The 25157-nt window shown below is 41.5% G+C and overlaps 1 protein-coding gene across 2 annotated transcripts in view; it reads right to left on the reverse strand.

Moving 5' to 3' along the window:
* RUBCNL (rubicon like autophagy enhancer) overlaps window positions 1-25157 on the reverse strand; it is a 1197353-nt gene that overhangs the window by 517746 nt on the left and 654450 nt on the right. For both annotated transcript variants that reach the window (XM_044071584.1, XM_044071583.1), the window contains exon 4: window positions 4053-4138. In XM_044071584.1, coding sequence (XP_043927519.1) covers window positions 4053-4138 — 86 coding nt within the window. The remainder of the gene's footprint in view (window positions 1-4052; window positions 4139-25157) is intronic.

The raw sequence follows: 25157 nt of genomic DNA on the forward strand, positions 1-25157 counted from the left end.
CACTTTACTAGTGCCCACCCTGGGCACCAAAAAAGAGGGGTAGTCAAGGGGCAACTTGTGCGCGCTGCTCGAATGGTAACAGACGATGAACCCTTTTTAGAAGAATGTGAGTTTATTAAGGGATTGTTTCTACACAGAGGTTACCCAGACAAGTTTATTCACGACCTGGTTACTGAGGTCCAGACTAAAAGGTATGGGGGTGTTTATAAACCTATTTTACAAAGCAGTTTGTTCACAAGTTGTCTACTAGAACATTCACCTCCAGTTATGCCTGAAGTCTTTGTAGACAACAAGAAAGTAGGCACTTCTATTTCTTTCATCACTAATTATAGTGCTGAGATTCACTTAATTAAGGAGGTGTTTGTCAAGAACTGGAGTATTTTCTGTTGTGACGATGCCTTACAAGCCAGGTTTGGCACTTTGCCTAGTTTTATATACAGGAGGGGTGATAACCTCAAACGGATATTAGAAACAAAAAAGGACACTCGTGTCAGAGTAGAGGGCACTTTCAAATGTGAGAGTTGCAACATGTGCAGGCACATTGCCACTGGTTCGAGATTTAAAATTGCTGGGTCTTCTTTTTCCACTGTTGGTAGATTCAGCTGTAAATCTCGATCGGTTGTTTATTTAGCTTGCTGCCAGTCTTGCCCAGCGTTTTATGTGGGCAAGACTGACAGAGGTTTTAACGAAAGAATCTATGAGCATTTATATTGTATTAGGAAAAATAAGTGTGAAAACACTTTGGCGAAACATGTTAATGACCACCCTCAGCACAGTTTTACTTTTAGGGTGTTAGGACAGGTTCCCTTTGACATCAGGGGGGGTCCTTTTCAACTATTATTAGAGCGCCTAGAAGTGATTTGGCAGATGAAACTCTGTTCATACAGACCTCCAGGTCTTAATGACAGAGTAAGTTTAGCTTGCATTTTGAAACTCAGAAGTATGCAGAGGTAATTTTATTATTATTATTTATTATTTATTATTTTTTATTTTTATTTTCCATTTATGACTTACTATTTTTTATGTTTTACTTCTTATTTTAAGTTATTAAATTGGTTCCATTTATTACGTTTCGTTTTTCTTGGTTTTAAACATTTTATGTTTAGACACATTTTCATTGATAATTTTTTATTTCATTTTGGTTAGTTGTTTGATTTCAAAACACAATCTGTAAAGATCTGACTTTTGTATGTAGTAGCTCTTTAAGAAGCTTTGAGATCAGCTTTTTCCCACATATTGATGTCAGCGGGTTTTAACCAGTTGGTTGGTCCATTCAAATGTACCATGTGTTGTTAATTGTGTATTTAAGGAGTTTTTTTACATTTTTTACCTTTTGATGTTTGTCTGAAGAAGTTCAGTTTTCTTGAACAAAAAGTGGATGTTAATAAAACAGTTAATATTGGACTCTTTGCTGCTGGTTCTGCTGACGTGGATTTTGTTTCATTCATCTTAGTTTGTTTCAACTTTTGTTGCTAAAAAGGACCAGTCACAATGAAAAGTTTAAATATATTTAATAATAAATAATAAAAGAAGAAGAAAATGCTAAATATCCATTTATAGTAAACACCAGAGTTTCAATCACAAGGAATAATAAAAATAACACCGATGGAAAGTTTCACACAGTTATAGAAAAACAGTACTTCTAATCTCACTATGTTTTCCCGACTAATCTAAAGAAAATTACTGTTCCCTAGTTAAGTTACTACCGCAAGGTAAGATGATTTGGGTGAGTGGTCCTTGTTGCCAGATCAAAGACAGAATGCAGAATGCCGAGGGCTATTTCCTACTAATATCTAAATATTATTTCAAAGTTGATTACATAATGACATCACATCTGGTTATCTCACTCTGTTTCACATGTTATCACTAACACTGAAAGCTGACAGGATTTTAGCACCTGTGTGTTACTGTGCTCAGATCTCATGGAAGTCATAAAACCATAAAACACTTCCCTTCTTCCTACAGGAGCTAAAAGCTATTCTGTAGCACAGACATTGCATCTCTGACTCACTTCAAAACTGTGGGATAATATCTTTATGGCTTAACCCATAAAGTAATTTAATTTCGAGAATATTTTGCAAAGTCGGGGGATTAAGATTAACCTCTTCACTTCCAGTATATGCTGTTGCAATGTATACAATTAACCAGTTACAATAAAGCATGTCCATTTCTTTTCCTTCCAGCAGGGCACACTGTTGATACATTTTAACAGAAGCAAACCTCACAAATACATTGTCAGCACAAGCATCTGTACAAATCAGTTTGAAATACAAATGACATATAATTATTTACAAAATTCCAGCCAGCTGTGCAAGCATATTTTACAAATCAATAAAAAGAAGTAAACCAGCCAACCACAGCCGATAAAATAAAATTATTTATTTATAAAAGACTGGTAAGTGCTTTCATGCAGTAAGTGCACTTCATCAGACCAAGATAACAAAACATATACTGCATACTTTGTAAATAGTAAGAACAGTTAACTTAATGAGCTAATTTACCTGCCTTAAGCATGGGTCTTAAAGGTACATTAACATTCAGTCCAGGAACTCTATGTGCTTGTAACCTAATAATCCAATTAATTTCTGTTTCTTCCACTTTATTAACCATATCACCACCCCTCACGTTATTAACAAGCAATTGTAAAAACCAAAAAAAGAAAAACTATGTGTAGAATAAGAAGCTGCATGTTTAGCCAGAGAATTATTCAAATCACTGCACCTTATATCCCTAACATTCTCCAAAATACATTCCTTGAGGGGGCGATTGGTTTTGCAGACATAAAAACAGGTACAGTCATTACAAATAGCTAAATAAACCAAATCTTTAGAAGTGCAATTAGAGTAAAACTTAAAAACAAAGTTCTGACCAGTCACTGGTTGTTAAAAAGGAGCGTCTATGGAAATATAATTACAAGCCTTACAAGAACGGCATGCATGTGTACCCAGCTTATCAGACACCAAAGGCTTCTTGCTATCAAAAGTCCTTAAATTATTAATTCTAAAGATTTGGTTTATTTAGCTATTTGTAATGACTGCACCTGTTTTTTATGTTGGTAAAACCAATTGTCCCCTCAAGAAATGTATTTTGGAGTATATTAGGGATATAAGGAGCAGAAATTTGAGTAATGCTCTGGCTAAACATGCAGCTTCTTATTCTACACATAGTTTTTCTTTTTTGGTTTTACACTTTTTGTTAGCAACTTGAGGGGTGGTGATATGGTTAATAAAGTGGAAGAAGTGGAAATGAATTGGATTACTAGGTTACAAGCTCATGGAGCTCCTGGAATGAATGTTAATGTTCCTTTAAGACCCGCGCTTAAGGTAAGTAAATTAGCTCATTATGTTAATTGTTTTTACTATTTATGTAGTATGCAGTCTGTGTTTTGTTATCTTGGTCTGATGAAGTGCATTTACTGCATGAAAGAGCTTAACATTTTTTATTAAATAAATAACTTTATTTTATTGGCTGTGACTGGCTAGTTTACTTCTTTTTATTGTTTATTGGCATTCTTGTCATTATGTCAGCCTTTGACTTAAGTGGCTTGTTTGTTTCTTTACCGGCATGGCTGGCAGTACCTCCTATCATCACACATGCCACTACACAACCATTTGCATTTATTTTCTGCTGTGTTTTTGGGCTCACCACACTGTAACATGGGACTATGAATCAGCACTGACCTTTATTTGTATGCACATTGGCGATATTACTGCAAGTGAGCACTACATACTGTGCAACTTCCCTATGAATTCTGGCCATTTTTATCTTGACATTTCATTAGCCATTTTAATCCAACTTAAGCTTTCATCATTATCAAAATAAGCAGAGAATGCACACCTGCAACATAAATCACATAGATTAGATTTGCTATGAAAAAGCATGCAGAAGGAAAGTCTTGTGAAACCTCAACTGCTTCTGCGTAAGACACCATTAACACTACAAGTAACGATGATTGTGTACACTCGTCTGTGTATAACAGGTGCTATTTTTAGAAAAACATGAGGTAGAAGGCAAACAGTTTCATATTATGGTCTAGCAGACAATAATCTTACCCTGTGAAGATCAGCTTTAACTCTCTCTGTTGAATTAGATTCTGCTGAGTTTTGTGATTCTGTATTTGCTGCTATATACACGTTTTCTGTAAAAAATTGTGAAGTTTATCTTATTTCTTTTTCAGTGAAGTTTGCAGAAAATCACCTTTAAACATCAGAGCAAAACTGTGTAAAACTGTCATGCATACTTACCTTACAGCTTCTAGGCCAACATTTGTGAAATCTTAGCCTTACATAACTGAACTCTTCAAACTATAAGATTTCTGTTAGATCCTAGGTGCATTCAGACATGATCTGTAAAGTTCACTTAGACTTGAGGTGACCATGGCTACCAAAATACTTCCAGGTCATAATATGATCCTTTCCATACATCTCTAACCTATTCCGCATTATACCAGCATAAGGGAAGGTCCTGACCCAGAACTCACAGTTTCTTTTATCTTTCATTTCCTGCACTGCCTGCCAGCCATCAGCCCTTCCACAGTCAACTAGTCCATTTGTTCTCCCACAGGATGAAAACTAAGCATGGGAGCCTATCATCCAGACAGCCATCAGGGTTTTTCTAATTTTTATAAACTAATTCCTACATCTACAAGCTTGATGAAAACATTCACAAATGAGATGGCCCTACAATGCCTTTCCTGTGGGCATACACATTCCTAATCACATGCAATGATGGCTACCATGAAAACGGGGCTTGGGAGAGTCAAAAGCATGTCTAACCTCACTGTAGCATACCATGTACCTTTATCACTAGTAGAGGTCAATATTGCAGTAAGGTACACCACCATCCTCCTCAAGGACAGGTGGGCTGGTATCAGTCACCCTCTCTCATTCTCCCTCTTCCATCTTTCCCAGTACTCAAGCTGCTAATCAGTGTTGTCTGTGTCATAGTCATGGCTTTATCACTGTACAGCATGGATCCAGGCCTAACACCACAGTATCTGACTTGATCAAATGTGAGAAATAATTCTGCAAGAAACAACGATAGTGAAATAAAGTTATAAACTTGGGTTACTCACAGATACAGCTGACAAACTCTTCCCAGGACAAGGGGATAGTTGGATAGAAATGTGTTTCAAACCTAATTGCAGATATCAGCTGATACAGCGAATGCTTGCATATCTGTTGCATCTTATTTTAAGAGTCAGTATGTAGCATGGGGTAGACTTGGGAAGAATCTGAAGCAAACTACTGATAAAGCAGCAGGCTGGTGCCACTGGCGACAGATGACGTCACAGATTACTAAACCCTGTAGTAAAAACGAAGACAAGTTCTGGCAAGACAAGTAAAATGCCATACCTAAAAGGAGGCACATACTGTGGACTAATGCCAGTATACAATGTCCATGAAGATATAACCTTGTAACAAACAACAGAAAAAGCCCTCCTCCTAGAAAAGAGGCTCAAATGTATGCTTTCTCATAGTCAGCAGATAGACAGAAGGCAACAATACACACAGTTTAGCTAAGACACCAAGGCTCAGTCAGTTAATTGTACGTGTCCTCTGGCTGTACAAACAAAGATCAGCATTCCATTCTTCATGCATGTCACTGCCCATCAATGAAGTCAAAAATATAAGTGGCAGAATAAATGGCTTGTAGAAATATTCTTCACAAGTGCCAAAAATATCTGAGTCAGACAACTTCAGAGCAACTAACATAAAGACCATACTAGCTCAGATGACACAAGAAAGAAAGTTCTACAGAGAGGAATAAAAGAGAGACCATGCCTCTAAAACACTTCAGCTAGATAGAGTTAGACCAAAATCCATCCCCCAAGGAGGGACTGCAGGGAATGAAATGGAAGAAATGGGGAATCTTTTAAGATTTTGCAGCTTATTTATTTGAACGGTATTTGCTGGAGACCGGCTCCACAACAGTATGGCTTGTCAAGTAATGATTTTTCAAAAAATATAAACTTGCTCACTAAAGTGAAAAATAAGTGGATTAGCATGTTGAATTTAAGAGTTGCCTTGCCACTGTCACAATCAAATGCAAAAACTCAGAAGTTAGAATAATATAGTTCAGGTATACAGGCATCCCCCTACAAAAGGAGTGCTGGGGTGTCAGATCCCCTATATAAACCTTAAAGCTGAAGGCATATTGTGCATTAGTATGTGTTTCTTCTTTCTCCAGCTCCAGTAGGGCCATTTAGTTAAGTGCTAGGATTTAGAAATGTGTATTCATGAAGCTACATTTCAAAGTCCTGGAGTTCAGTAGTGCAGAGCATATTCAGACAAATGAGTACTTCAAGCATGGAAGACTAAAATTAGATAGCTTATAGTCATTTTCTCACATCGTAGGAGCATGTTTCTTGCTTGCTTGAGCAAGGTGGCAGTTGCTTGTTTTGCCTCAGGTCGCACTTATCCATTTCTTGTTACATACTTCACAAAGCAGTAAAGCTATAAAGCCTTAAATGTAATGTTTACTAGTTGGTCTGATACTGCAACCTCCTGTAAAAAAGAAAATTTTTATTGCCTGCCAGTGATCACTTTTTCTCTGAAGAGTAATGATCTCAGAGTAAAAATAACAAAGTAAGGAAAACAACCCCCACATGTGGAGTTGTAGGGGCCTTACACCTTGAAAAAGTGCTTTTTTTATGTGTGTCATCTGCTCATAACATCACAATCCTAAGTACACGTGTTAAATGAATGTGTTTATTCAGTTTATTATCATAATTTCGAATGACACTCGGTCGACCACACTATGTTCAACAACGGAAAGTCAAACTCGGCAATGTCGAACTTCAAAAGCAAGCCTAGGAACGGGTTTTAACATGGGTCGAGATAGGGGCGAGGTTTGTAGTTCGGCAATAGCAGTGAACCCCTATCTCGACCCATGTTAAAACACATTCCTAGGCTTGCTTTTGAAGTTCGACATTGCCGTGTTCGACTTTCTGTTGTCGAACTTAGTGCGGTCGACCGAGTGTCATTCGAAATTATGATAGTAAACCGTTTATTCATATTCATAATCAAGGGTAATTAAAATGCAGAAGCTATGTTTCCATAGCCCTTGTGAGTCAGCAATACAGGGAAGAATATATTTTGTTAAAATTGCTGAAAAAAAATCACAGTTGATTTTAATGCTGTATATCTTTTTTTATGCTGATGAATTGCACTTTGATGTCTAAGGTGGCTAAAATCAATGATGAATCATGGTCAGTAGTTATTAATTTGCCTTTAACAAAACAACTGGACAGACAGTCACAAAAATGGACAGAAATGGAAGTTCTAAGACAAACAAGATACTAAATTAAAACTATCTTAACCTGTTATACAATGTTATTAATAACTATGACCTGGTTGTGCATGACAGAGGGGTATGAAATGGCAGCTGTTGAATTTAAAAAAAAAAATCTTGTGGGCCCATAGAAAGGAAGTGTTACATATGCACATTACAAGTGCAGACTTGTTTTTTATCCAGGACAGCCAGATTAGTTTCATAAATGTAGATGGGAGACGGCATTTAGGAAGAAACTATAATGTAGAAAAATGTAATAAATTTCTGGTCATGCAATGAAGGAAATTATGCATGTTCCTTCTTCTCTTGTGCTGTGCAGGGTAAAGGGACATGAGAACCAAAACTGTTCAAAGAGAAGAGGACAAAGGAGTGGCTCTTGGAAAAGAAAGATAATGGGTATGAATGAAAGCAACAGGAATGTAGAAATGGCAGACAACAAATATGAAATGGAAGAAAGAAACACACTATAAGAAGGGATACCTGAAAATGTAGTATGGATGGTTTTAATATATAGATTCATAGATATTCCAAGGCTGCTGCATCTTAATACCATTCACATCTTGTCAGAAAATACCCTCAAAATGCATCTCCTTTCTTCAAGAGGGCCATACCAGTCAATCCCAGAGTAAATTTGTGAAAACCCATCCAGTTATCGCCTTAACATGCAGGGGAAGCTTATTCCAGAGGCAGGTGCTGGGTAATAAACCTGTCAGTCTGCCATGTTTTATTTATTTGTTAGTGAAAAATTAGGTCCCTGGTTCTAGTACTGATGAAACTGTTGTCTTACAGAGATCCAGGAAGTCCAGAAAAAGTGGGTCTCTAATGGCATGGAAAGCAAGATAGAGATTTCCACACAAAAGTCTATAATATGCTGAATAAAGGAATAGAGTGCCCAGCTTCTCTTGAAAGCCCAGAAATTTTAAGCCTGTGATTTTTTTTTTTTTTTTTTTGGTTAGTAGCCTTTGTGATTTTTCTAATTGATTGTACTCAATAACTGGTCAAATCAGTGCTGTAGATAAGGGAGTGATTACCTCTTTAGACCTTGATGATATTCCTTTGGCAATTAGCTGTCATACCAGTGTCATATGATGGTCATAAGAAGGAGCTATCAACCCAGGGTCTCAGACCTCTGACTACAGTTTTGTTTTTTAGTGGCATACTGTCTATACAGTATGATGAGGGGAGGATTTCCTGAGAACCACTGTCACATGATGGTCAAAAAAGGAGCTATCAACCCAGGGTCTCAGATCTCTGACTACAGTTTTGTTTTTTAGTGGCATACTGTCTATACAGTATGATGAGGGGAGGATTTCCTGAGAACCACTGTCACATGATGGTCAAAAAAGGGAGCTATCAACTCAGGGTCTCAGATCTCTGACTACAGTTTTGTTTTTTAGTGGCATACTGTCTATACAGTATGATGAGGGGAGGATTTCCTGAGAACCACTGTCACATGATGGTCAAAAAAGGAGCTATCAACCCAGGGTCTCAGATCTCTGACTACAGTTTTGTTTGTTAGTGGCATACTGTCTATACAGTATGATGAGGGGAGGATTTCCTGAGAACCACTGTCACATGATGGTCAAAAAAGGGAGCTATCAACCCAGGGTCTCAGATCTCTGACTACAGTTTTGTTTGTTAGTGGCATACTGTCTATACAGTATGATGAGGGGAGGATTTCCTGAGAACCACTGTCACATGATGATCAAAAAAGGAGCTATCAACCCAGGGTCTCAGATCTCTGACTACTGTTTTGTTTATTATCTATACAGTATGATGAGGGAAAAGATTGTCTACCACAAGTTAAGTGAATAATGACAAAGGACAGATAAAATTAAAGAACCACAACAGCAGGAACAGGAGCAGAAAGAGCTGAAAAATAACAAAAAAGCAAGGACAAAACAACAATAAAAAAATGTCAAATAGAAAATAGAGAGCATGATCATGAAGGCAAAGAGGATACATTTGGGGAAAACTATAATAGAAGGCTAATGTGAGAAAATAAATTACTTAAAAGGTAGAGGAATACATTATGGCATATGAATATGCTGTTAGATGTTAACAGAGTCAAAATCACAGTAGATTTAAGACAGTATTTGGATTAATAATTAATTAAAAAGCTGAGGTACGTTTTTACAAGACTTAACAATAGACCTTAAAAAAGAATAGTAAACAGAATAATAGTATGGTTGTTTAAGGAAGCTTTTCTAAGCACTCTGTTTCATTTCTAATATCACCTCCCCTGAGACTTTCCTGCACCATATCTATAACTTGAAACCTAAACACATGCTCTGGGGAAGTGTCTGCTACATGTTTAGCTAATGCCTTAGTATTTCTTACATCATTCAGATGTTCTCTTACCCTTTCTTTCAGTCTTCTGTCCGTTTTACCTACATAACATTTACTGCAGATTTTACACACTGCTAGGTAAACCACATGACTACTGTTACAAGAAAACAAATGCATTATTAGATTAAGAGCAGACACAGGGTCAGGACTTAATGATAAAGTACCAATGAAACCAATGTTGAAAGCACATCCTCTTTTTAAATAAGAATGGAGCTTTAACAAACCCCCGTTTAACACCCCACCTTTTATACACATTCACTTTTTTATACATGTTTACTAGTAGTACTGTATATATTTAAAATGTTATCTCTTTAAGAGTTTTACTAGGATGTCATGTGATGTTTTCACTTTGTTATTTAATGGGCATTGAATTAGTTAAATTTTATGCATCTGATGAAGCAGTTAAAATACTGCAAAAGCACTTATGACTATGCCTGTGCCTGTTTCCTGAATAAAGTGTTGCTGGTTTTATGATAGCCTGGTGTTGCTTCATCTTACTTCTTTTTGATGAATGAAAGATTAGTTATCAAATAAACCCTAACTTTCTGGAAAAATAAGATAAAGCTGACCCACCATAAGAGCTTGCAACTCAGATACTCTTCTTGCAGAGGTCAAAGCAACAAGTAAAATTCCTATGCTACAACCCTGAAGTCAGCCTGATGAACTGGTTCAAATGGAGCAAGAGTTAAACTTTCTAACACAAACTTAAGATCCTAAGGAGGACCCACCTGTTTCTAAGAAGACTTCTTATGCAGCACCCCTTTCAAAAACATTTTCACATGGAGTTGCATTGAAAGTGGAAGACCCATGGACCAACATGCTGAAATGGCTGACAAATGAACCTTGACTGAGGTGTAAGACAAGATATACGATAGTAACTCATAAAAATACTGTAGAACCAGAGAACCACTAGCCCCAAATGAATGCTGGTTCTTGGCACCAACTAGAAAACCTTTTCCATGTATTAATTAACAAGTTTTCTTACCTCTTTTAATACTTGCTGCACATACTCAAAAAAAAAGATGCTTAAAAGATAGGAGTACAGGACTGCCAGGGTGAGAGGAAGTTTGAAATCCTTCATATAGTCATTCAAACTAGATTATCCCTTGTTCTGTGGTGGTGGGGTCCTGCTTTCTTTTGGGAGCCTCACTGCCATTGCCTTTTTAACATTTGCTTTCCAGCAGCTTGCTGGGACTGTTTATTTTGCTTTTTAAAGAAAGTAATGGAGACAGCACAGAACTCCTTGCCAAACTTACAGAGGGAGAGCTGAAAATCTTAGAGATCCTTTGAATCAGCTTATCTCTCTCATCACATTCTAATGACCTCTGCAGCAGAGGTTCCAAAACCTAGTTCTCTATTCAAGGAAGAATTCAAAATCTCATTTTTGATATCCTCTGGGAAATTTTGAGAATGCAGCCAGGCAAGCTTCCTAATAACTTCCAGTGGCAACAGTTCTGGAAGTGGCATCAACAGAATCATAAGCACATTTCAAACAGTGGGTAGCCACTTAAGACACAGGAGACACCAAGTTGCTCAAAGCAGATGCTTCCTCGGGAGAAGAAACAGATACCAAAATATTCCTCATATTCTCAAAAGAGCCAAGCAAAGACTTTAACATGTGAGCCTGAATATAAGCCTGTCAGCTGACAATCCTAAAAACAAAAAGTTGTAGAAGTATACACTTGTTTCCATATTTATCAAAAGCCTTCCCATCCTTGTCAGAAGGAGAGTAATTTGTATTAATCATGTGTTTAACAGCAGCTGAATTCACTAAAGTAGTAGCTGCTGGGTCAGCTCTGGGATTAATGTATAAAATCTTAGAATAATGAAGCAGTTGATAAAGCCAATCCACTTTCTTGAGTGCAGCAGGCTGTCTGTCAGAGAAAATGCAGTTATTGACAAAAACATCCAACAAAGCAGACAGAACAAGAGAAACAGAAGTAGGTTCTGGAAATTCTAGTTGTAACAATTCATAATACTTCATGCGGGACTGAGAAATTACTCTGTCTTTTAACTGAAACAATTTATACTTTCTAGGAATAGTTTCAGAAAAAGAGAATCCTTCAAAATTACTGGCCAAAACCACAATCTTCTCACAATCTGAATCAGAATCCTATTGCGACAACACATACTGTGTGATTTCAGAATCAGTTTGAAGTTCAAATTCTTAAGTATCTTCCAGAAATGAAGAATCTCTTTTTCTTTTACCAAAAGCAACAATGTAGGAAAGGTCAAGAGCCTGTACTAATCCCTGAGCTAAGTACAATAAATGACTCCTATCCAGGAAAATAAGACAAAGAAGATGTACATCTAACTTTGCATTTTTTTTTAATGGAAAATCTGGGGGAAAAAAACAGACACACTTTTTACCCATCAAAATGTTCCCTAGGGGATCAGTACAGTAGCATTCCCTGTACCTTTTCCAAGGATCAACAAGAGGGTATCTCCCTTGCACAACAGGGGCAGTCCAACAGCAGCACAGGATGTGTGTAACTCCTAATCCATGGTGCCTGTAGGGACTATACCAGCAGGACCCAAGGAAAAAGACACGTGTTCTGAGGAACCAGTTCTGGCCAAAGCACAGTCACCCACCTGACACTATGGCTTTTTATCAGCCTGGTGTAGTGGTAAAGGCTGTTTTAACAATCTTTTACTTTTTGTGGATGGAAAAAGGTAAGAACGAAGGACTCAACAGGTTGTCAATGCCTAAGCCAACAAAGGTGTCTAATTTTTGTGGAAGTCTGGCAGCAATAACATTAAAACATGTAAGTTGTAGAAAAGTATTTTTTCCATTAAAACACAATTTAAAAAAAAAACATTTACAATTGTTACCCCAGACCCCAAAAGTGAAATAGCACAAGTTTTGCCACAGAAAAGAAACATAGTTCAAAAGTAAGTTTTAGTAAGTTTTTACAACAAAATTTAAAAGTAACACTCCCATTTAAAAGTGAATAAGAATCAAGTGACAGTTATTAAAGCAATTTCTCGCAGCTAAAATTAACACATTTTACATAAAAAAAAATGTTTTCTGTCATAAAAAGTAAAGTGGAAGATTTTCCTGGAAGGTAATAGCATTAGCTGACAGGTGATCCTCAAAAGCCCACAAAGGAGCACTGTCTTTTGCGGCAGAAATCTTTGAAGAGCTTGACATCTAAACCTGTCTTTTAGTCAGCTCAGTACAAGCTAACAGCTTGGGCACATGGAAGGTGGCCTGAAAGCATTGGGAGCCATCCAGCTGTTGTGTCCTGTGCAGGATACTACCTATATGACTAAGCCTATGACTGCAGAGATCAAGTGAAGAACATCTGAGAGAATAAAGAAAATATAATATAGTTGTTGAAAATAAGAAGCATGCAAAGTGCTGTTCTGACAGAAATGCCAACATTTAGTTTATTTTGCTCTGTGTAGATTTTGTCGATATTTTATTCTATTACAAATTCATATATAACAATATGAATAAACGAATGTCATGGCAATTAAAAACATGCCCCAGGATGTATGAAGCTTGCGCCAGGTGCAGGCATAGTGTAGGCAGAATAACGCCAAATATGGCCGTCGAGCGATTCAGGTACGATCCAATACCACGTGCACTACCGGCATACGCCAGAACTGCGCAGCCCTTGGCATAGGTATGCTAATCATCCCATGTGCAGTGTCGCACCATGCAAATGAAGGCATATAGCAATTCATGAAGTGGTGCAGGTGTAGCGTAAGGCCACGGAAATGTAAACCAAAAAACACGATTTACATTTTCCCAAACAGAACATTTGAGCTATGGAAGCAGACCAGACTCATGTATTACAAAGTTAACATATGCCAATGGCTAAATACACAGCCAATGGCATAAGAAAGGATGCACAACACCTAAAAAACAACTTTAATGTCATGTCCACAGTAATGCAAAGTACAACCACAGGGCATGTGTGCGCAAACTGGAACATAAAGAAAATATATAAAAATGTCATAAAATTGCAATGTAATACAAATCAGGTGTACACCATAATACACAATGGTAGGCATGGAACACCACAAAGTACAGTTTTGTACCTACCATAAATGTAGATGTCCGAGAGGTATGCATCTGCAGTCCTAACAAATGGGTTGTCCTGCCTCAGGCAGCCCTTCGGTCGGCTGGATTCCAAAGTCTGGGTCTGGCCTCGGCTGATGTCGCACTTCACCTGACGTCATCGCTGCTGTCATTTGGGTATAAAGGCATCAGCCGATGCCATTTTCCTCAGTGTTTCTTGCCCCAGATGCCAGGTGCCCTCTCGGAAGGCTAAATTTGGATAAATGCAAATGATTCTAAACAGTAGAGAGCGAACAAAAATAAACATGTATATACATATATACAAACAAATACACCATAATAGATTCCCCCAGCTAGCTACAAGATGGGCAAATACCCTAGGAGTACCACAGAGGGGAAGGAGGGTGGGTAATCCTGACTGCAGATGCATACCTCTCGGACATCTACATTTATGGTAGGTACAAAACTGTACTATGTCCTTCAAGGATGCATCTGCAGTCCTAACAAATGAGTAGAATACCATAGCCAAACTGGGGGAGGAGGCACTAAGAAGATTATGGTGTAGTTAAGATCCCTTGCAAAACAGCAGTGGCAAAACCTGCTCGGGATCTGGAGTATAAAGGAAGATTATAATGCTTGGCAAATGTATGCACGGAGCTCCAAGTAGCAGCCTCTAAAATGTCTTTGGTAGCCACTCCTCGTAAGAAAGCTGTAGTAGTGGCTGAAGCCCTTGTGGAGTGAGGTCTGATGTTTTTTGGAGTTGTCTTTCCATGAAAAGAGTAACAAAATCTAATGCAATTTCCTATCCATTTTGAGATTGTCTGTTTTGAAATTGCTTTTCCTTCCATTCCTGTTGCATATGCTACCAGAAGCTGGTCAGTTTTTCTATTGTTCTTGGTTCTGTCCAGATAGTAGCGCAATTGCCTGTGCACATCCAAGGAATGTAGTAGTCTTTCCCCCCTGTTCTGTGGGTTGGGGAAGAATGTTGGTAGGCGGATTGCTTGGTTCAATGATACCCTGGAGACTACCTTTGGCATAAAAGTAGGGTTAGTTCTCAAGGACACTCTATCCTGATGGAAGATAAGGAAGGGCTGTACTGCCATTAACGCCTGTAATTCAGAAACCCTTCTTGCTGAAGTGATTGCAAGCAGGAAAGCAGTTTTCCAAGATAAGAACTGTAATTCTGCTGTTGCTGCTGGCTCAAAAGGGGGAAGTGTTAACTTTTCTAGCACAAAGTTCAGGTCCCATGTAGGCAAAGGTGGCTTCCTTGGAGGCTTTACATTTTTAATTCCTCTTAGAAACTGCCTGAGTAGAGGATGAGAGAAGACTGGAGGATCCATGTTGTATTCTGCTGAAATTGCTGATGCATGAATCTTAATGGAGGAGTAAGACAGGCCATTGTGGAAAAGTTCTGCTAAATATTCCAGGATGTTAGCTATGTTTGCTAATGATACATTTTCTCCCTTTGCTGCACTCCAAATGAGGTATCTTTTCCATTTGGCTGAATAAGTTTTCCTTGTGGAGGGTCTGCGAGCCTCCAGGATAATGTCTTTAACCCTCTGAGATAAATCTGGGTTACTTGGTTTTATGTAATATTCCAAGCAGCTAGCTGCAGTGTTTCCAAGTTTGGATGCAGGATCTTGAAGTTGTTCTGCGTTAGCAGTAAAGGAACTAGAGGTAGAGGCCATGCGTGTGCCCGGGACATACTCCTCAGTAGCGGGTACCAATGTTGCCTCGGCCAGTCTGGAGCTATCAGGATGATCCTTGGGTGATCTTCTTTGATCTTCAGTAGCACTTTGTGCATCAAAGGAAGAGGTGGGAATGCATATGCGGTCAGGTTTTCCCAACTGAAGGATAGGGAGTCCACCTTCCAAGCAAGTGGGTGGTATGTCCTTGTGCAGAATTTCCTCAACTGGTGGTTGTGTGGGGATGTGAATAGGTCTATTTCTGGTAGCCCCCATTTCTTTGTAATGGATTTGAAGATGTCTGGATGCAGCATCCATTCGTGGGCATCCGTGGTAGTTCTGCTTAAGGTGTCTGCTAGTATATTTTCTTTTCCTGGCACAAATATGGCCTGGAGCTGAATGTTGAGGTTCAGGGCCACATTCCACAGGTCCATTGCCATCCGGCATAGAGGATATGAATGTGTGCCTCCCTGTTTGTTGATATACCACATGACTGTGGTGTTGTCCGTCCTTATCCGCAAATGACCCTGTTGAAGAAACGGTTTGAATGTCTGAATTGCCTGTTTCACTGCCAGCATCTCTTTTTGATTTATGTGCAGTTTCAGCTGGTCTTGTGTCCATAGGCCTTGTATACACTTGTCTACCATGTGTGCCCCCCGACCGAGGTCTGAGGCGTCCGTGGTGATAGTCTGGCTTGGGTGAGGGCTGTGGAAAGGCAGACCTCTGTTCAACTGACAGGCCTGAGCCCACCACAGGAATTCTTGCTTCAGGCATGGAATTATTGGAATTTGGGTTTCTAGGCTGTGCTTGTGCTGAGACCATAAATTCCTTAGGTACCATTGCAACTTCCTCATATGTAGTCTGGCATGTGGAATCAATATTATGCAGGATGCCATACAACCCAGGGCTTGCAGGACCTTCCTTGCTGTAAGCTGGTTCTGCGTTGTTAATGCCATGAAATAGAGTGGTAGTTGCTTTTGCTTTTCAGCTGTGAGGAATGCCATTTGATTTGATGTGTCCAGTTCTGCACCCAAGAATGTTATCCTTTGGGATGGTACCAGCATTGACTTTTTTATGTTGACTGAGTATCCCAGGGCTTGCAGTAGGTGAATAACCTTTTCCAAATCTTTTCTTAATTTGATCTTGTTGTCCGCTTGTATCAGGCAGTCGTCCAGGTATGGATAAATTTGAATTCCCTGAAGCCTGCAATGAACAATTACTGATGCCAGGCATTTCGTGAATACTCTGGGTGCAGTAGATAAGCCAAAGGGCAATGCTGAGAATTGATAATGCTCTGATCCTGCAAGAAATCTGAGGTATCTTCTGCAATCTGGTCGTATAGGGACGTGAAGGTATGCATCCTTGAGATCTAGAGTCACCAGCCAAGACTCCTTGCCCAGCATGGGAAGAAGTTGCTGTAGGGACAGCATTTTGAATTTTGGAACAATGAGATATGTGTTCAAAGCGGACAGGTCGAGAATAGGTCTCCATTGGTTTTCTTTTCTTGGTACCAGGAAAAGTCTGGAGTAAAATCCTTGTCCTTGTTCCATAGACGGTACCTTTTCTATAGCTCTCATCCTTAGTAAGTGGTTGATTTGTCCTAGAGTGTTTGTTTTTTGGTTTGGTGGTAGGTTTGGCATTCCTCTCTTTCTTGGTAGAGTATGGAAGTGAAACCTGTAGCCTTTGTCTATTGTCTGTAAAATCCATTTGTCTCCTGTAATGCAATGCCAGTTTACTGAAAATAAGGCTAGCTTTCCGCCTAAGGGTGCTTCCAGTTGTTCCCTGGTAGGCGATATCAGAGCCAAGTCACTGTGACTGTCCTGTGGAAGTGGTAGTAGCTGGATCTGTGGCAGTACTTCTCTGGTTGTTAGGCTGCCACTGACGTCCCCTGTAGGCACCTCTGGATTGACCTCTGCCTCTTGGGCGCCTATTTCTGCCTCTCTGTGCTCTGGAGGTGTCTGGAAAGGACCAATTCTTCGAAGGCCAATTTCTACTAAACCTCGGAGGCTGGACCTGTAAGAAATCCTTGACTGTTTGGACAGATTTTGCTTTTTCTTCCACCTTCTTTAACACTTGCTGTGCAGGGGAGCCAAACAAACTGTGTTTCTCCATGGGAGCATCTAGGAGCTTTGACTTTACATGGTCTGGTAAGGATTGCTCTTTTAACCATGCATGCCTTCTGATCACTGTACCAGTCATAGCTGATCTAAAGGAAGCCTCCAGTGCATCATAGCCGCATTTTAAGGAATGATTACTGACCTGCTGAGTGTTATGTACCAAATCCTGAAGGGACTTACGGTCTACAGGATCAGGAGAGGACAGTTTTTTATTTAGCTGATCTAACAAAAATTCCTGATACTGAATCATGTGGAATTGACAGTTTAAGGCCCTAGCCGAAAGAGTAGCAAAAGTATAAACTTTTTTACCCCATCTCTCTAATGCTCTAGGTTCTCTTTCAGAGGGGAGGGGGTTTTTGGCAGAGGCAGCTGCTACAGCTTTGGAGCCCTGTGAAATAGTTTCTGGATCTGCAAAAGGGGCCTTATACAAGTGATAGTGAGTGTCCAGGACCCTGTAGTATCTGTCGGGCTTAGCAGGGGCTGGGGGAAGAGAGTTAGGGGCAGTACAAGCATCATTAAATGCATCATCCACAACTGTTAGTACTGGAGGAATGGCTAAAGGCCTATGCTGTGGTAAATGTAAAAAGGTCCTTAGCCTTTTCCTTGAATCTGAAAAATCCTGGCCCTGCCATTGAAAATGCTCTCTCATTGCATGCAAGGTTTCCCCAAAAGAAAATTCCTCAGGAGGAGAGGCAGAAGGAATGGAGTCTTCTGCGTCAGAGTCCTCATATGGAGAATAAGGGCCTTCTGGAGGATTTAAGTTTTCTGAGTCATCCGAGGAATAATCTGTTGAAACTGGCTCAGGGGGCTCTGCTCTAGGCCTCTTCTCTGGAGGGGGATGAGAGGCCCTGTCAGGGTGAGGTTGGGATCCCCTGATCAAAGAAATGAGATCCTCTGCCAGGCTGAGCATTTGGGAACTAGAGGTAGGCCTGTACGAGGGGGTTTTAGCAGGCAAGGCCTTAGAAGATTTAGCTGCTTTAGCCCTAGAAAAAGCCTTGATAGACATAGATGCAGGGGGCCTAGCAGCTCCACGTGCAGGAGTAGATATGTCTAAAGGAATAGTATCTGATAAATCCTGAGAACCTGCAACAGCAGGTAGAATTTCAGTAGCAGTTTCAGCCATGCTGGGTGAGGCCTGGGTTGTAGGAGGCCTGCTTTCGGCCGAAGGAAGAACCGAGGACTCGGTTTCAGCCGAAACCGAGACACTCGCGGTTGGCTTAACCATGGTTTCGGCCGAAACCGCGGACCGCGGGTGTCGGTCCTTATCCTTACGCTTTTTAGCTAATTGTGAAGTCGGAGTGTCCGACGGCATGTTGTAAGCAAAAGCAGGGCCGAAAAACTCCTCTGCAAACTCCGACCGACGTCTAAGTGTCCATCGGTTGAAGGAAGCACAGGCTAGACAAGCTGCTACGTCGTGGTCTGGGCCTAAACAAGGAAGGCAGTAAGAGTGGAAATCCTTATGAGGTATTTGTTTCCCACAAGTTAAACAGTTATTTACTTTTTCTGACATCGGCTGAGGCAAGAAAGAGTCCCCAACGGGGTACTTAGCTTTTTAGAAGTCTTCGGTAGTAGTAATCTCTGGTTCTGACCGACCGGCACTTGCGAACAGCTTCTGCTTCGGGCATCGCGCGGCAAGAAAGACTGAGGAAAATGGCGTCGGCTGATGCCTTTATACCCAAATGACAGCAGCGATGACGTCGGGTGAAGTGCGACATCAGCCGAGGCCAGACCCAGACTTTGGAATCCGGCCGACCGAAGGGCTGCCTGAGGCAGGACAACCCATTTGTTAGGACTGCAGATGCATCCTTGAAGGACATCCAAGGTGCAAGGGTTGCTAAGGGCCTGCGACAGTGTTCGGCGCGGTAACTATGAATTAGTAGTCAATGCCATGCAAATGAGGCAGATAATACTGAATCGCAAATGTCCCGCCGGATGAAGGTTGAACCATACGGCGCAGCGCTATAACACCGAGGAGTGGCTCAGAGGAGATACATGACATCAGCAGAGGGGTGTGCCACCGTAGCAGTAAGCACATTGGAGCAATGCAAATCTGGCCTGTCCGTTGCTAAGCAAAGCTGCAGGAAAGGGGTAGGGAGGAAGGTATAGAATCGTTTAGTTGAGAGCACACATGGTGCCCAAAAGCGCATGTGTACGGGGATGAAAATGTGCCTGAAACCCAGTAAGCGGATGCACGCAGCGCGAACAATAGCACAAACAGGTAGGTCAGGGGAAGAAAAGAAGGAAATGCCGAAATAGGGTAATTGGCATACTAATGAGCAATCCACACCAATCAACTCACGGCGGCCAATCGACGTCAGCTTTCAAGTCTGCTCGCAGAAACCTGCAAAACAGGATAGGGGAGGCATTGGAATGCAAAGAAAGGAGGGGAGGCATTGGATTGCAAAGATAGAAGATCTGTCATAGCAGAGCAAAGCAAACCGACAGTAGACCGGCAATAGCACACATTACGCAAGATACGCCAGGTCAAGGAAAGTACAAATTAAAGCAGGCTGCCATATGAATACCAGAAAATGGTAGGTGGAACGTGCAGAAATGTAAAGGGAAGGTCAAGAGGTAATCCACGGCAGCCAAATGTAATTCAACACCAAAGGCACCACAATAGTAGTTCCGGTAGTAAAACACATAAGATATCCTGTAGCTATGATCGTACATACACACCCTATGACATCATCGGTGTTCACAGCACAATAGTATAAAGTGTGAAAGCACCCTACACACAACTGTGAATTCCCAAACACTGCACCATAGGTGTAAACACACGGGGTACTTTTAAAATGTACATGTTGAGAGCTGCCATAGCTGTGACTCATCAGCATGTGTTAGAGACTGACGGTGTTGTGGAGGATGATGCCAACAACCACCGCAGGCCCCGGAGGAGGAGAAGAGTGTTCAGACCAAGGGTAACCTACCAGGGGCTACATGATCTGGAGATAGTAGAGCTTTACAGGGTGGACAGGGACATCTTACAGCAAATAGTAGAGCTGTGCCGGCCACGCCTAAGAACCAGAAATAACAGAGGGGAACCCATCCCAGTGGACACAAAGGTATGTGTAAGCATGCAAATACTAGCCACAGGTACCTTTCAAAGGCCAACTGGAGATATAATGGGGATCTCACAGGCATCAGCATCCAGGGTACTACACCAGTTCCTGGATGCCATGTTACCACATGCAAATGAGCATATATACTTCCCCAGAACTCAGGAGGAGTTGGCCAGCAATATGCGTCACTTTCACCGTGTGGCACACTACCCGGAGGTACTGGGTGCGATAGACTGCACGCACATACAAATCAACTCACCACCCGGTGAGCATGGTAGGTGCTACATAAACCTCAAGGGATTCCACTTCATCAACTGCCAGGTCGTGTGCAATGCCCAGGGCATAATCATGGATGTGTGTGCTGGCAGCCCTGGAAGCTACCATGACTCCCATATCTGGCATGCCTCACAGCTGTATCAGGTATTTGTCAGGGGGGACATCCCACATGGCCACCTTGTGGGGGATGCTGGCTATGCACTGGAGCCGTGGATGATGACACCCATCAGAAATGCACACACACCCATGCAAGAATGCCATAATAAGGCACACGCACAAACCAGAATCATCATAGAGCGTGTGTTTGGGATGCTGAAATCACGGCTCCGGTGCTTGGACACATCTGGTGGAGCCTTGCAGTACTCTCCAGGCACGCATGCCCACATCATCATAGTATGTGCCATGCTACATAATATGATCCTGCAGAAACAGCTGCAGCAGGGACAAAATGGTGAAGGTCCTCATAGCCCATCGCATTTGCCAAGGCCATCACAGGCACAGAGGTATTCAGACCATGAACACACTGTGCCAGCCCCAGTAGGCAGACGGAGGCGTGCCCAATATGCCTACGCATTGGCAAAGAGGGAAAGTACAGTTTTGTACCTACCATAAATGTAGATGTCCGATAGGTATGCATCTGCAGTCATAACATATGGGTTGTCCTGCCTCAGGCAGCCCTTCGGTCGGCCGGATTCCAAAGTCTGGGTCTGGCCTCGGCTGATGTCGCACTTTCCCCGATGTCAGAGCGTCTGGGGTATAAAAGCATCAGCCGATGCCATTTTCCTCAGTTTTTCTTGCCCCAGATGCCAGGTGCCCACTAGGAAGGCTAAATTTGGATAAATGCAGAAAAGTTCCAAACATTTGCAAAATTATATACATGTATAAACAAACAAATACACCATAATAGATTCCCCCAGCTAGCTAAAGGAGGGATAAGTACCCTAGGAATACCACAGAGGGGTAGGAGGGAGGGTAATCCTGACTGCAGATGCATACCTACCGGACATCTACATTTATGGTAGGTATAAAACTGTACTATGTCCTTCAAGGATGCATCTGCAGTCATAACATATGGGTAGAATACCATAGCCAATCTGGGGGAGGAGGTACTAAGAAAAGGATGGTGTAGTTAAGATCCCCTGCAGGACTGCAGTAGCAAAACCTGCTCTGGATCTGGAGTATAAAGGTAGATTGTAGTGCTTGGCAAATGTATGCACGGAGCTCCAAGTAGCAGCTTCTAAAATGTCCTTGGCAGCCACCCCTCATAGGAAGGCTGTAGTGGTGGCCGTGGCCCTTGTGGAATGAGGCCTGATGTTTTCAGGAACTGTCTTTCCATGAAAGGAGTAGCAAAATCGAATGCAATTTCCTATCCATTTTGAAATTGTCTGTTTGGAAATTGCTTTTCCTTGCACCCAAGTAGCATATGCTACAAAAAGTTGGTCAGTTTTTCTGCTAGTTTTTGTTCTGTCCAAGTAGTAGCGTAGTTGTCTGTGTATATCCAGGGTGTGCAAAAGTTTTTCCCCTCTATTCTGTGGATTTGGGAAGAATGTAGGCAAGTGAATAGCTTGGTTCAAGGATACCCTAGATACCACCTTTGGCATAAAAGTAGGATTGGTTCTTAGTGAAACTCTGTCCTGATGGAAAATAAGAAATGGCTGCACTGCCATTAATGCTTGTAACTCATATACTCTTCTTGCTGAAGTTATTGCCAGAAGGAATGCAGTTTTCCAAGAGGGAAACTGTAGATCCGCTGATGCTGCTGGTTCAAAAGGAGGAAGTGTCAGTTTCTCCAGCACAAAGTTGAGATCCCAAGCAGGTAGAGGGGGTCTTCTAGGAGGTTTAATATTTTTGATCTCTCTCAGAAATTGTCTGAGGAGAGGGTGTGAGAAGATAGGTGGATCCACATTGTATTCTGCTGAAATTGCTGAGGCATGAATCTTAATGAAAGAATAGGACAGGCCATTGTGGAACAATTTTGCTAAGTATTCCAGGATATGTGTCATGCTTGCCACTGTGACATCTGAGCCTTTTGATGTTCTCCAAATGAGAAATCTCTTCCATTTAGCTGAGTATGTCTTCCTTGTGGAAGGCCTGCGAGCCTCCAAGATAATGTCCTTCACTCTCTGTGATAAAACAGTTTGATTGGGATTTAAGGAATTTTCCAGGCAGTTAGCTGCAATGTTTTCAAGTTGGAATGCATGGTCTTGAAATTGTTCTGCATCAGAAGAAGAGGCCATAGGGGGAGAGGCCATGATTTTGCCTGAGACATGCTTCTCAATAATGGATACCAGTGTTGCCTTGGCCAGTCTGGAGCTATCAGTATCACTCTTGGCTGTTCCTCCCTGATCTTCAGTAGGACCTTGTACATCAATGGGAGAGGTGGGAAGGCATATACTTTTAGGGCTTTCCAGCTGAAAGAGAGAGAGTCCACCCTCCAAGCTTGTGGGTGGTATGTCCTTGAGCAGAATGTCTTCAGTTGATGGTTAAGTGGGGAGGCGAACAGATCTATCTCCGGCATTCCCCATGTCTTTGCTATGAGTTGGAAGATGTCTGGGTGCAGCATCCATTCGTGTGCATCCATGGTAGTTCTGCTTAAGCTGTCTGCCAGTGTATTCTATTTCCCTGGCACGAATTGGGACTGTAGCTGGATATTGAGTTTCAGGCATAGTTCCCATAGATTCATAGCCAGCCGGCATAGAGGGTAAGAGTGTGTGCCTCCCTGCTTGTTTATGTACCACATGACCGTGGTGTTGTCTGTCCTTATTAACAGGTGGCCTTGTTGGAGGAAGGGTTTGAAAGCCTCAATTGCATGCATCACTGCCAGCATTTCCTTTTGGTTTATGTGCATGCTTAGCTGTCCTTGAGGCCATAGGCCTTGGATACATTTGCCCTCCATGTGTGCTCCCCATCCTCGGTCTGGAGCGTCCGTGGTGATGGTCTGCCTTGTTTTTGGTTTGTTGAAAGGCAACCCTCTGTTGGACTGGCAGGCCTGAGCCCACCACAGAAATTCCTTTTGAAGGCATGAAATGATTGGTATCAAGGTTTCTAAACTGTGACTGTGTTGAGACCATACACTCCTTAGGTACCACTGTAATTTCCTCATATGCAGCCTGGTGTGTGGTATCAGAATTATGCAGGATGCCATGTAACCCAGGGCCTGCAGGATTTTCCTTGCAGTAAGCTGAGTTTGCCTTGTCAGAATCATGAAGAAATCCGGAAGTTGTTTTTATTTTTCTTTTGTGAGAAAGGCCATTTGGGTGGTTGTGTCCAGATCCGCACCCAAAAAGGTTATCCTTTGGGATGGCACTAGTCTTGACTTTTGGATGTTGACTGTGTATCCCAAGGTCTGTAGCAGGTGTATGGCATAGGCCAAGTCCTTTATCAAATTTCCCTTGTTGTCCGCTTGTATTAGGCAGTCGTCCAGGTATGGGTAGATTTGAATTCCCTGTAGTCTGCAATGTGCAATTACTGATGCCAGGCATTTTGTGAATACTCTGGGCACAGTAGATAAGCCAAAGGGCAATGCTGAGAATTGATAATGCTCTGATCCTGCAAGAAATCTGAGGTGTCTTCTGCAACTTGGTCGAATAGGGACATGCAGGTATGCCTCCTTGAGATCTAGAGTCACCAGCCAAGACTCCTTGCCCAACATGGGAAGATGTTGCTGTAGGGTCAGCATCTTGAATTTTAGCACAATGAGATAAGTATTCAGTGCGGACAGGTCGAGAATAGGCCTCCATTGATTTTCTTTTCTTGGTACAAGGAATAGTCTGGAGTAAAATCCTTGGCCTTGTTCTGAACATGGTACCTTTTCTATAGCTTTCATCTGAAGCAAATTGTTGATCTGTCTTAAAGCCTCTGCCCTCTGATTTGGTGGAAGGTTTGGCATTCCGTTTCTTTTTGGCAAAGTGTGGAAGTGGAACCTGTATCCTTTGTCTATTATTTGCAGTGTCCATGTGTCCTTTGTAATATAATGCCAGTTTTTTGAGAATAAAGCCAGATTTCCGCCCAAGGGTGCTTCCAGTTGTTCCCTGGTAGGCGGAATCAGAGTAAAGTCATTGAGCCTGTCCTGGTGTAGTAGTTGTTGTTGTTGCTGTTGCACTACTCCTCCTCTGGTTGGCAGGCTGCCACTGACGGCCTCTGTAGGAGCCCTTCGTTTGACCTCTGCCTCTAGGGCGCCTGTTCCTGCCCCTCTGGGCTCTGTCCGAGTCAGGAAAGGACCAATTCTTAGTAGGCCAGTTTCTGCTGAATCTCGGTGGTTGTACTTGCAGGAAATCTTTAACTGTTTGTACAGATTTTGCCTTTTCTTCAACCTTTTTTAAGATCTCCTGAGCAGAGGAGCCAAATA

Source organism: Protopterus annectens, chromosome 5.part0 (assembly GCF_019279795.1).
Source record: "Protopterus annectens isolate FY-2018-M chromosome 5.part0, PAN1.0, whole genome shotgun sequence".
NCBI lineage: Eukaryota > Metazoa > Chordata > Ceratodontiformes > Protopteridae > Protopterus > Protopterus annectens.